Genomic DNA, 14,380 nt, shown 5'->3' on the forward strand with positions numbered 1-14,380 from the left:
TTCAAAAGTGAGATGTTTTCTTGTCCTATGTCTGTTTGGCCCTGCCACTTATTAGCTGTATGAACGTCACCAAGTTCAAGTCCTTGTCCTCTAGTTGTCATCTTTAAAACTGAGATTGTAATAGTGCCTGGGTTGTAGTTTTGTGAGGATTGAGTTAACTTATATTAAATACTTAGAACATTGCTGGGTACATAGTAAGCAAAATTTTCATTTTAGCTGCTATTACTAATACGTCTTCATTAAAGTTAGAAAAATGAGAGAGAGATTGAGTGTGGGACATTGCTCCAAGAATAATGAGAAAGAACATTATTTCTTTGTAGAAACAAAGTTTAATATACAATTATGCTTATCTTATGAGATGACAACACCATTTTATCATAAACTTATCCCACTTCATTCATTTATGTGAGTTGACTGGTGGTTGTAGCCAAATGAATTTGACGTTCCTGCTTAGGAATCAAGTCTATTTAAAGCATCTTTCCGAGTTTTAAATCTTTTGGTAGAGTACATTTAAGGAAACCACGAATGTTATTGTGTTTTCAACAGGTGAAGTTATTTTTAAGGAAAGAATAGGTTAAGTTTAGTTTTCGGAAAAATGTTCCATAAGTCTCTTCCAAAATATCTTTTTTTGTTCTCATTAAAAGCTTTAAGTTAATAGCTCACCATGAAGTTCTTTGGTTTTTTTTTTTTTTTGGCTTTATGAAGTTCTTATAAAAATTTTGGGTGTATTTAGGATATGAGGAAAGACATGGAAAATGATCACCAGAGGTAAAACATAAAGTTTAGTTAAAGATTTTAAAATAAATGAATTCAAATATGTAATTTTAAAACTTATACACAGAGTATTTAGAAGGCATGGGAAGACCAGCAGTCCTTGAAGCACATGTGCAGGAATGTACAACACAGGAAACACACCTTTCATCTCCTCTTGAGTCTCCTTCCCAAAAGACCAAAAGTGAGTAGCTAATTATAAATCCTTGAAATGACATACTGGACTTTTAGGTACAAATTTGTCCTATCTGTACAAAATTGCTAAGCCTTGTGAAAATTTCAAGTCTAATAAGTTCTACCTTATCCTCCCTATTTTATCTGTTTCTTCAACCAGCATTTATTGAGCTCCTGCTATTTGTCAGGCCCTACTCTTGGTCCTGAGATTCAGGGATAAACAAGGTAGAGAGCAGTCTCTGCTGCCATGAAGTTTACATGGAGTGGATATTTCATAGTAGGTTATTTTTTCCTCAAATGATTTTTTAAAATATATTTTATTGATTTTTTACAGAGAGGAAGGGAGAGAGATAGAGAGTTAGAAACATCGATGGGAGAGAAACATCGATCAGCCACCTCCTGCACATCTCCTACTTGGGGATGTGCCCGCAACCCAGGCACATGCCCTTGACTGGAATCGAACCTGGGACCTTTCAGTCCACAGGCTGACGCTCTATCCACTGAGCCAAACTGGTTTCGGCTCCTCAAATGAATTTTTAATGCAGAATAAAAAATACTGATCTCTGGATTGTAACTACTGGATTTTTTTTCCCAAAATAAATAATCAACATAAAGTGCCATTCTTAGAAAGATTAGAAAAATGAATATTTGTATGCAACCTACAAATATCAATGTTTTGACAGATGCTACATATCATTTACCTGTTTCTTCTGAGTCTTCCCTTAATATCAAATATCATAACTCTAATTTATTACTTGTTTTAATACATTCTATTTATTTTTATTAAACTTAGGAAGTAGGCTCCTAGTATAATTTTAAATTTGCTAATGAATTGTTGAGTGAATTCTGTCAGTGAAGTGTAATGCTGATAAAAGAGTGTAGAAAATTAAATGCTATAATAAATGAAGCTTTAGGAATCATAATTCCAGATATTTTATGTACCATGTATATGTGAACCTTCAATACTTACTTCCATTTTGAAAAATAATAATTATAGGCAAAATTAGAATTTCTCATTGTCTTTTAATATTCTTGTACTATTTATAGTTTAGTATCTTGTTTTTAGCAGAATAGTTTCTGAGTCCTTGATCTTGTTTGCCATATTTTGAGTTCTATTACCATAACAAGTCATATTTCTATGATCTAACATTAAGCTTTATCAGTGGCCTTTCTTGGAACTTTGAAAAAAATTTACCGTTCCCTTAACAGGTGAAACTGTGACTGGAGAATTATCAAAACTCTTGGATGAAATAAAACTCTGTCAAGAAAAGGATTATTCTTTTGAAGACTTGTGCCACACAATATCAGACCACTACTTAGACAATTTGAGCAAGATTTCAGAGGAAGAACTTGGGAAAAATGGAAGCCAGAGTGTAGTAAGTAAGGGGGGCAAGAAGCCAGTTCGTCTGTCTTTACCAGTTCAGTGTGTGCCGAAGAGGCATGGGCTTGTGCATTATCTTACCTGCCGACTCGGGCAGTGTCAAATGTCAGGCTAGCTGTTACTTTTTCCCTCATGTTCATTGGTGTTTTATTCTCACTGCGTGTGGAGGGGAAGGGATGCTAGATAAATTACGTGTAGTTTGTGATGATCTCATTACTGTTAGACATTCGTAGTTTCATAGTTTCTTTGATTATGTCCTTTTAGTTTTATTGGGTGTGAGGATACTGGTTTCCTTTTGTCCTTCTTCCCCATGTTGTCTGTGAACTGAGTCTGACTCCATCTTGAAGAAGAAAGCCAGAGCCCTGTGGGTACGGTCACTCCGCATGTCATTGTAGGAGAGAGACATGGTGGGAAGTTGGACCTCCATGTTTCTATAATCCCAAGGGCTTTGCCTGTAACCTACAAGCTTAGAATCTGAATCATGAGTTACTGATGCTTGCTCAGTTGGATTTTTGTATTAGCACAACAGCAAGAAAAACTGTGAGAATCAAGCAGTTTAAAATTAAGATTTGCGTATCGATTTTGTGTTCTATAGAGGAAGGATTTATAGGATGCACTGGCATTAAAGGAACTATGATGATACTTTTATACCTTAATTTGTTTTAGAAACATTTTCTTCTAAAGCCAATGGAGTGGATTGTGTTAAAGGGATGCTATGTGATTTATGAAAACAAAAATAAATAGCTAAGTATCGTGATTGGCATGAGACTATTTACCTCATTTAGTTAATGTGAGCTGTGACGCTTTCTCAGGTAGCGGCTCTTAGTCTGGAAGGTCCACAGCTTTTGCTTTTGTTTGTTTGTTTTCTGCACTGTCTTTTGTAAAACATCACACTGTGGGCTCCAATGGAAGGTCTTTATGAATGATGATGATTAATTATATATGCGCAGAAGTAAATATTTGTTGGTTTTACCAAAAGAATTTATATTAATGAAATATTTATGATAGTAACCTTAATGTCAGGAGAAAATTCCCTTTTTAAAAATGTAAAAAGGTATATGCTATCTCCAAATTACAAAGCAATTACATTTCAATATTTCCTTGAAATAGGTTAGAAATGAGACCACATTTTTTTCTGCTTAAACAATCCATGGTGTTTAGGTTTTTATATCTGCCCCTAAAGATTTCTATAAATTTGCTGTTTCTGACCCTCTATGTTTAAACCCACAGACTTTTGGAAAGCCCTCATTTACTAGGCCAGTTCATTTCTCAAACTTTTCTTACTGTATGTACCATAGTAGCAAACAGATTTTGAGCAAACATCCCAAATGCATTTATTTATACATTATATATATATTTACTAGTATCCTAAGAATATATGATGTAAATTATGAGTAATATACTACAAAAGAAACTCAAGGGAGGAGGATAAAGAATAAGTGTCAATAGAAGCTCTAATTTTATTCTTTTACTCAGTGGGTAATCTGTGCCCCCTTGGGTCTGCACACTCTCTTTGGAGACCATGCTCATTCAAATTTGTAGCTTTCAGATAGTGATGGAAGGGGCATTTGGCATTGCTGGGGTGACATAATTTGAGGAAACGATGGCCAGTCCCCTCCCCCCCCTGCCCCCTGTAAGCCAAAGACTGTATTGTGATAGTAGCATGAGAGAAATTAATGCTCATAAATTGAAATTAAGTTCTTCAAATTCAAGTTCATACTTTCACAGAAGCAATCGCTCTTTGTTTCAGTGACAAACCTTTATATTTTGTTCCTTAAAAATATTGCCATTTTAAATATTAAACTTTACATGAGGCTGAAAAGCAGAAGGAACAGATGAGTAAGAGCAAGGAGTTCTGTTTATTTGGAATAATCCTATCTAATAAAAGACAAAAAGGGTAATTAACTGTACCTCCGCTACACTTCCCATTGGCTAATCAGGACGATATGCAAATTAACTGCCAAGAAAGATGGCGGTTAACCGCCAACAAAGATGGCGGTTAATTTGCATACATAGGCACAATGCTGGGAGGCGAAAGGGGAATGATGGAAGAAGCCGCCTGACCGTGATCAGAAACCCAGGTGGCAGCTAAGAGCCAGGTGGCAGGGCAAAGGCAGCCCTGGGGCTCAGAGGGAATGCAGCGATGGCAGGGGGCCCCCGCCCCATGTGCAGCCCACCCCGTGTGCGGCCTGGCCATTGAGGGGGGCTCAGAGGGAACGAGGGGGTGGTGGGGGCCAAGAGTGCGGGGCTCAGAGGGAATGCGGCAATGGCAGGGGCCCTGACCCCTGTGTAGCCTGCCCCGTGTGTGCCCTGGCCGTGGGCGTTGGGCTCAGGAGGCTTGACCAGCAAAACAGGACTGTAGATTGGGAATGGGCGCAAGGCAGACCTCCTGGTCCTTCCCCCCAGCCGGCAGGCTCCTATCAATTTTTAGTTTCTACTGAAAAGAATGTGGCGCCTCCACTGCGCAGCCTCCCTGAACTCGGACTCGCAGGCTCCGGAGTAGAGACTTCACCAAGGACTTAAGTGCCTGCTCAGGAGAAAAACCACCACCTCCCTACTCCACAGCTGCTTCTGTGTCTGCAAGAAGTGCACATGCTCCTCTCTGTGACACGGGTAGGGCCAGAGCCTGAGTGAGGGGGTCCACCATAGCATACCAGCTGGACCAGTGCAGGGATAGAGGGAGGGAGGGTGAGGAAGGAGCAAGGAGGAAGCCCTGGTTCTCTGCTCCTCCTCCCACAGGCATGGCCCTGGCTGCTGATATGATAAAAGGAGTTGTGTTTTTCTAACTCTGTCTGGGTAAAGAAACAAGTGTCTGCTGACTTCTGATCTTATTCTCTGAGCTGCCAGTTAATCCCTCTGGCTGCATCATATCCAACCTCCAAGGGGCAGGATCAACCTTCATTCCATAGTTGAGGAAACTGACCAATAAACACAGGTGTCTCATGCCTCAGTGTTAACTCCCACAGGAATCTCGGGTAATGACTCAGATTCTATATCTAAGGGTTTATTTTCTTGTTTTCATGTTTAATTCAGCCCCAGGAATCAAATAATACAACAAAGAATAAAATGAGTTTAGAGGGCTCAGCATTGTATTCCCAGGGCCTGTGGTCCCACCCAAACTGCAGAGCTCAGTTATCCTGAGATGAAAGGAAAGGGAGCCGGCAGTCCCAGATTGTGAGAGGGATGTCTGACTGCCAGTTTAGGCCTGATCCCTGTAAACCAGCAGTAGGACATCCTTCCAGGGGTCCCACATTAGAGAGGGTGCAGGCCGGGCTGAGGGACACTCCCCCCCACCCCGAGTGCACACATTTTTGTGTACTGGGCCAATAGTAGAGTTTATAAAGAGAGGAGATGGGGGGAAGAAGGGGTAGGTATAGAAGGATAGGTAGAGGTCAGGCCATGGATGATTTTGAATGTCATGCTGAGAATTTTGATATTTATTTCGTAGGGAATGAGGAAAAATCTAAAGGATTTTGGGCAGGTAAGACATCAATGGAAGTGGCCTTTCAGAAGATAAATGTGGTAGAACTTGTTATTGAATGTTGAAAATGTAATCAAATTATTTTTGCCCTTGTCTGCAGCCTGTGTTTTGTTTGGGTTCATTCCCTGTTTTGTTTGAATATTTGTTTCCATTCATCAAAAATGTTTTTTTCAGAGTTTTGTTATGAATTATACTCTCAAATTATGCATCAATTTAACCAAGTACTTGTAGATCACCTATAGGTCATCTCCACATTGTGAGCTATCCTATATAATAAAAGCCTAATATGCAAATAGACCGAAAGGCAGAACAACTGGTCGCTATGACGTGCACTGGCCACCAGGAGGCAGACGCTCAACATAGGAGCTGCCCCCAGCCTGCAGGCCCCAACTGGTGGCTGTGGCGGGGTTGGGACAGGCGGCACCAGGCCAGCCCTGCCAGTCACCCTGCAGAGAGAGGCGACTGGCAGTGGTGGTGGGGGTCGGGGCCAGCAAGCAGGCGGTGCCAGGCCGGCCAAGACGGGTGTGAGCAGGAGCCCTGATCACTCCGCTGGTCGCCCCACAGATCAGCCCTGATCACTGGCCAGGCCTAGGGACCCTACCCATGCATGAATTTCATGCGCCAGGGCCTCTAGTAGGATTTATAATAGCAATAATGAGAGACAGTGCCAGACTTCAAGGAATTAAAAATACTTTTTCCAAGGAGTCTGTAGTCACAGTGTGTAGGCAATGCTAACATATACCAATAAAGCAACAGCTATATAAGAGCTACATTTATTAGATGCTTGTTGTTTGCTATTCTAATGTTTTCTATGATTTAAGTCACTTTGATCCTCATAGTAGTCCTAAGTGAGTTATAGACTTGGGAAATGACTCAGCAAGTGGCAGATTCAGGATTCAAACTCAGAGCCAATGTCTTATATTTCTCATAATAAACTATACTGTGGCCAAAGGATTTTTTTTTAAGGAGGAAGAGATTAGTGACAATTCAATGGCATTCATTGAAGACTTCATGGAGGTAGGGAGAAACGAAACTGGGTCCTGGTGGAAGAGGAGATGTGCCTTGTACGTGTATTAGAATGAATGAATAAATGGGAGAGGATTCCAGCCTGCAGAGACAGTACAGAGGTGAGACATAGCATCTAATTTAAGGAGAATAGTTTTCCATGAGAGTTGATTTGAGAAAGTAATGGGAAACAAATTTGCATGAGTTATATTAATACCTTACACTTAGGGAGCACTTTATTTATATTAACTGGTTTGATCTTCACAATAATCCTATGAGATAGATAGACTTATTTTTCCCATTTCACAGATGAGAAAACAGAGGCACAGAGAACTTTTGTGATTTTCCCAAGCATACATGGTAAATACCAGCACCAGGACTTGAACACAGACAGTCTGGGCTGGAGCCATACCCCTTACCAGACAAAATTTTGCTAGGGGCAGATAATTACATTTGGAAAGCTAGTCAGAAGTTTAATATTGATGCTGAGGAGAATAAACATTTGAAAAGGAGAGTTCTCTCATGAAAATGAGATTTGGGGAAGATGAAAATGGTAACTGAATGTCAGATGTTCTGGGGAGAAGCTCAGTGAATCTCAGCAGTGGTTATGCAGTAGACTTATCCGATGAGGCTTCAAGAAATACGGAGGCCCTCATATACCATGTCAGACCAACTAAAGCAGAATGTTTTGGGTGGCTCTAAGCATTGTTCTTTTAAAGAGCTTCTTCTAACATGCACACTGTTGGTCTAGTGGACTCCAAATCTGCCAGGTCCCTGCTGAGGTAATTCAGGCCTGAGGTGCTGAGTTTGAGCTGAGGTCTTGATAACAGCACACAATTATAGACTCTCAGAGGTGGACTAAATTGTATAGATCTAGCATCTGGCCTATTTCTACTCCCCAGGGTTAGAGCTCTAAAAATCTCTTGAGTTAGGCACATTTTAAAGTTCTCATCAAGCAAATTCCAAATTCAGTCATAGTCCTAAATTAAAATTATTTCTATTATATCAGAATGTTAAATGTGGACATTTTTGTTGGTTTATTATTCACATTACTGGCTGAAGGACAGGCATTTAGGTTCAGTTAAAATTTAATTTTAGATGATATGAAACGTACCACTTTTCATTGTAATATGACAAATCCAAAAGTAACTTAGAAGGAATTAAAATGTAAGGAAATGTTTTGTGTAGCATTCATATTATTAATAAATGTATTATATATTAATGATGTGGCTTGAATTTTGCGACTATGTTAACTATTCTTAGTTCAGTTTAGCTTTTATTGCCTTTTTCTTCCAATAGAGGGCACTCTAATTCAGTAATTTAAAATACAAAATCAGTCATCTTATGTAAGAACTTTATTTTTGAATTGGAGGTTTTTGGTTTTATTAAAATATAAAATTAGCCTTAAGGTGGTAATTTGAACAATTTTACTAATATAAGTGAATTAAAAATTAAATTCTTATTGTGGTTGAATGCATTTGATTAAAAATTTTGCATTTAATATGAAAACCAGCTCAAGTTATAATTACATTTTCTCTTGCATAAATTTTAATTCACAAGTTAGTCTCTTTTAAAAGCTTTTATAATGTGCATGTGGAGCCATTTTCTAAATTGAATTAAGACATTATATAATCTAGAATGTAAATTTTGAAGAAATATAAATATCTTCACTTTTTTTTTCAACATAGGAAATTTAGGTTTTGGAAAGAATATAGAACAATCTGAAAAAATTTATGTTCTCTCCACTTATTTTCCCAACTCATATATTCAGTTTTCCCCTCTATGTGTATAAATGCTGTGCACAACTCTTAAACGTGAACACACCATGATATAGAGAAATTTGATGATAACATAAAGATCACTAGAACAGGTATCAGAATCTAGGCTTCAGGAAAACATATTTTAAAAATTTAAAATAGAAACAATAGTGTGGTGAAGGCCTGGGAGGGGTAGGTGCTGGGTGGAGGGGATCAGTGGGGAAAAAAAAACCCACAAAGGGGACATCTGTAATACAATAAAGGTAAATTTTAAAAAATATTTAAAATAGAAAAAACATTATTGTCTCATTAGTCTATGTCTCTAAGAAATAAACAGGAAGCTTCAGGGATAAAATGCATTATATATTATTTTTCCTGAGGGGGAAAAAAACCTAGAAACAAGCAGCATCTAAGAATTGTTGTTTGAAAGTGGTTGTGCAATTGCAGGTTTTGGGCAATTTCGTTCAGCCAGTACACCTCTTTTCTGTTATTTCACTTCCTTTTTCAATGCAAAAATCTTAAATTACATGTAAACTTTCAGAAGTGTGAGGTCTTTTACTTGAATATTTCAAGATTTCAAGATTCAATGTCTCAGTTTTTATACCAAGCTTCGCTAAACTGCTTGAGAATACTCTTGGGAGTTGGGGGGCAGGGAGTGGGGAGTCTCTATCGGAAAATATACTTAATTTGGTACCAGAGTTCAAGTCTTAAAGGTCAGTAGAATCAAATGTCTAAAATTCAAATGGTGTTTCTGAAACAAAGTTTACTTTCAAACCCATTCAACACAATTTCTAGAGCTTAAAATCAAGAGTGCATCAATTTCAGAATTGTGAGAGACTGCAATAGCTTTCCCATCCAATTCCCATAAGATTCAGAACACTTTGGGAAATGGATTTTCTGTAACATAAGCAGAAAGTTCTTCTTACAGGAATATAACTGATTCTTTAGGATATGAGTTGTTGTTGTTGCTGTTGTTGGTGTGTGTGTGTGTGTGTGTGTGTTTTATAGTAGAGCCAAGTCTTAAGCCGTGGTAACTATTGTCTTATTGGGACGATAGTGTTCAGAGAATATTCTAACTTCAATAGTTCATGTCTTACATAGTTGCACACATTTTTTGGAAGTGGCGACTCAAGGCTGCGGTGTACTAGGTCCAATTTTGGATTGTCCTGACAGATTTTTCCACAATTTAGAGAATGTGTAGATTCTGATGACTTACATTAATATTTTAAAACAAATACCTCTAACCCTATATATGTACATGCAAGGAAAAATCCAGAATCTGTATGGTAAGATTCTTGTCCCTTCTGTCACCTGAAAAAACTTTTGTATCTGTAGTGACTCTAGGAGGATCCTTGAGATAAAAAGTCATTCTTCTGAACTTATAATACAGTTGATTTTGCTTTCATGACACATCTCTTTGTTCTGCTTTCCCTTGTAGTTATATACATTTTTATATTACTTCTTACAGACTCCTTGATGGTAGAATCTATACTTGATTGATCTCTGTAATCACATCTGCCTACACAGTGCCTTGCATTTAGGGTCTCTCATGGAAATTCATTGAATGAATAAATGCATAAAAAGACAAACACTGCATGTAAAGGTGCACGTAAACCATTGCTGTAATCACACCGTTTTCATGGAAACACACGATTAATTATTTGGAGATGAATTACAGAGTCCAAGGACAGGTTTTTCTCATCAAGCATGGAGAATCAGCCATCTTTCTTAGGGAAGAATTTAGTCTAGCAGTTAAGAGTATGAGATTGGAAGTTACACAGGAGGACTTTCAATAATCACTCAATGTCTACATGGAAGGGATTTCTCAAGTGAAATGCTAAATACTCTGTTCTTGGATTGGTCTTAGTAAATATTTTACTTTGTAGAAGACAATCATATATTCTAGTCAGGTTTGCCGGATGTTAGGGAGGAATTGCAAACATGGCAAATAACAACTTACATGAAGAATACCTCAATAAACGGAGATTCTTGGCTCAAAGTAAAAACACAGAACTCAGTGGGAGTTAGAACAAAATCCTGTATTTTGATTCCTAAAAATTCAGTGGCCTAAATATAAGGTGGGAGAGATTTAATAGGGGCAGTTGTTCATGCAGAAAGGTCTTCTGAGTGTGGATGTTTGGACAGGATTAAATATCAAGGACCTTTTGTCATAGACCAGATGTCTCGACATTGTAGACAGGACCAAATGTCCTTCTAATGGTTCACAGAGCTTAATCTATATATAGTTCTTTTCCCTATTGTCTCTACTATTGAAAAACATTCTTTACAAAACCCTTTTTGATCCTCCTGTATATATATTTTTTTTAAAAAAAATATTTTTTATTGATTTTAGAGAGGAAGGGAGAGGGAGAGATAGAAACATCAATGATGAGAGAGAATCATTGATCGGCTGCCTCCTGCACCCCACTACTGGGGATTGAGCCAGCAACTTGGGCATGTGCCCTGCCTGGGAATCAAACTGTGACCTCTTGGTTATAGGTTTATACTCAGCCACTGAGCCACACAGGCCATGCTGATCTTCCTATTTAGATCCAACGATTGGGATCAAATATTACATTTTATTTAAAAATCACTGCATATTTTCATAGTCTGTTCTGTATTATTTATGTATGAATTTTTGTTTTTGGTTTTATGATAAGCTCCTTGATGTCAGGGCATATATTGATCTCTCTGTGTGTTTATCCTTAGCATAGTTCCTCACTTGCAAGCTTAATAAACATTTGAATAGGTATGCTAGGTCATGGACATCAAAAAGTCTGTTTGGTACCTGAATTTAGATGCAGACCTAAGGGAAGAGTTTTAAAATGGAGTCATTCTAATTTCAGAACAGGTCAAGTTATATATTTCTTAGGTAGCAATACAGTTCTTTCAGTAATATCAAGGAAATCTTATATTACAAACACTATGTTTGATTCCTGATAACATATATAATGGGAATCTACTATGAGAATATAGGAACATACGTCTCACATTAATAGTTTTCAAATTCTTCAATATTTTGTGATAAATATTTTTAAAATGTATCTGTTTTCTTTCTGTACAAGTTGAGATTGGCTGTTTTGAACCAGGCTGTTGTTGTTGTTGTTTTTTTTCCAGTTAATCATAAGAAATAGGCTTAAGCCAGCACCCTGGTTTCCCCCAATTATTAGTGATTCTTGCTGATTATGATGTCTCCAGCTGATGTACAGTATTATTGTTTGCATGTTCTTAAACTGTGTTTCACACTAAAATGCCTCTTACTATTATGAGCAAAGTGTTTAAACTTTTAAGTATTTGAATTTTTTTTGAAGTTTGGGAAGTTATTATTTTATCTAGTTTGCAGATATGACATCAGCCAGTTTTTGTTTTGATATTTTCATTCTCTCTGATCTCTCTAAAATCTCTGACTTGAATTTAATCTTCCTAACAGAAGAGCTCAACTATTATGATGTCCCTGACAAGTTATACTTTACTCTTAGGAGCTAATTTAAAAAAATTAGTCAACTGTGACCTCATAGGTTGACCCTCAACCACTGAACCACACCAGCTTGGCAGGAGCTAATTTTAATGTTTTTTAAAATAATTTTAATAATAATTCAATATCCTTCTAACCTCATTTTCCAGATAATGATGAAGTTAAATTTTGACAACACTCAGCTGCATGCTACATTTGATTGGCTGCCTCCTGCAGGCCCTCCAATAGGGATTGAGCCCATAACCCTGGCATGTGCTCCGATCAGGAATCGAACTGTGACCTGGTTCATAGATTGACGCTCAACCATTGAGAAAACCAGCCAGGCAATTATTTCTAATTATATTTTCACATTCCTTTGCCAGAATTTTTTTTATTTCAACCATCTATGCTTTTTAAAGCTCAAATATTTTGGTGGCTTACAGTTTCACAACAGTTCCATTGAGTTGCTAGCTGTCAGTCTCTGCTATCAAATAATAATGATAAAAAAGTCTTAATTTGGAGAAAGAATGAGGTAGCCAAGAATATGAATTTGATGGGGAATGAAAAGCTCTGCAATGGAAAAAGATAATGAACCAGTAAAGTGGAAATAGCTTGCCCCAAAATAAATGAGACAAACATTGCCATGATATATTTTTTACTATAATCATCCATTCTATGTTGCAGAAATGAATCTATTCCAGCCTTGAAGAACATTTTTTTTTGCCCTATAATCCTACTCTTTCCTAGCTTTGAGCCTCTTTTCTAAATATTTAATGTATCTTTATTGTCATAGTCACTATTACCATCCTTACCAACTTACTGACACTCCCCCCATTAAAGAATTATACTAATTTTTTTCAAAACATATACAGTAGTTGTAACTCAGAGTGACATTATAGAGAACAGGAATTTTAAAGTCAAACAGACTTGTTTGGATCCCAGTTCCCCTTAGATAAATACTACTCTGATCTTTATATTTCTCATCTGAAAAATAGGGTGCCATTTATATGCAAAAGCCACTACACACAGCTTGGGTGAGGTTGTAAATTGGATGAGGCAGGGTCTTAGGGAATCACCAAGGTGGAGCAAACAGAAACGGCTGCCAGTCAGCCCTGCAGCCTGGGAAGTCCCAGCATAGGAACAATGATCCCTGCGAGCACCTCCACCTGGGAGAAAGCCGCCCCTGAGTTCCTGCCCCAATGCCAGACAATTCAGTTTCTGCTCATACGTGTCTGTGTTCATTGGGGATTTGCCCTGGTGCTGGAACTCAGAGGAAGTGGGATCTTGTAGGTTCATGGTGCTGGCCTTTTAAGAGGAACAGCTGGGTCTCCAGGAGCCTTTGTGTCACATTGCCCCAATCCACACTGGTTTTTACAGCTCGCAGTTATGGGGACTTACTTTCCCAGCTCTGGGACTCTGGGCTGGACTCCTGGTGTTAGTCTGGGACCCCTTGCTCCTCATGGGCAGCCTCTGCAGAGACAGTCTCCCTCCCAATTAAAAAAGTGGCACACGTGGGTGCCGGACTACCAGCTCGTTCCGTGCCGCTGCACCTCCTACCAGTCTCAGTGTGCTTTCTTCTTTACTTCTCTAGTTGTAAGACTTTCATTCTGCCAGCTTTCCAGAGGTGCTTGATGATGGTTGTTCTGTATTTTAGTTGTACTTTTGATGTGGTGGTGGGAGGCCGCAAGTACAGGTATTTACCTACACTGCCATCTTCAAACCTAATTAGTCTTTTAAAATTCAACGTTACCAATGTCTTTCTTCTCATTCATCCTATTATAGCTAATCAAAGCTCATCCCATCCCCTCATAGCTATGTCATACTGCCTCACCCCCAGGTTCTGGGCAACTTAAATAGATGAGGTCATTTTACCAGGATAACCTTAAAAGATTGTACTGGCTCAGTAGCATTCCCTGTGAGAGTTAAGTGAAGTTCTAGATAAGGCCTCAGGAATGGAAACGTTCACAGAGATTGTGTTTCGTGTTTATAATTGGTTTTTAATTGTCCTTCTACTGCTGTAATTCCCTTTCAAATAGAATGCATAACCAGCATACCACACATGACAAAAGTGTGTGTGTGTGTGTGTGTAAGAGTGGCAGAGACAGATCAGTATTAGCATAGGAACTTGTGTATTTGCTCTTTGATTTAAAAGTTCTATAATTTTGTCTCTTCCTTTGGAACGAGCAGCATACCAAAGAGTGTCCCTGCTTTAAATACCTACTTGCAAATAGCAAGTGCTCAATAAATATTTTTTTGGATGGATGAAAACACAAATTCTACTTATATCTTTAATAACACTGAGTAAGATTCAAATATAAATTTTTAGAAATTATCAAAATTACAAATTATGAATATAA

At 38.1% G+C, this 14,380-nt stretch overlaps 1 protein-coding gene across 1 annotated transcript in view; it reads left to right on the forward strand.

Annotated features, from left to right (window-relative positions):
• LOC102759493 (ankyrin repeat and sterile alpha motif domain-containing protein 1B) overlaps positions 1-14,380 on the forward strand; it is a 553,884-nt gene that overhangs the window by 118,766 nt on the left and 420,738 nt on the right. The window contains exons 7-8 of the mRNA XM_015567586.1: positions 842-955; positions 2,155-2,321. Coding sequence (XP_015423072.1) covers positions 842-955; positions 2,155-2,321 — 281 coding nt within the window. The remainder of the gene's footprint in view (positions 1-841; positions 956-2,154; positions 2,322-14,380) is intronic.

Source organism: Myotis davidii, unplaced genomic scaffold, assembly GCF_000327345.1.
Source record: "Myotis davidii unplaced genomic scaffold, ASM32734v1 scaffold120, whole genome shotgun sequence".
NCBI lineage: Eukaryota > Metazoa > Chordata > Mammalia > Chiroptera > Vespertilionidae > Myotis > Myotis davidii.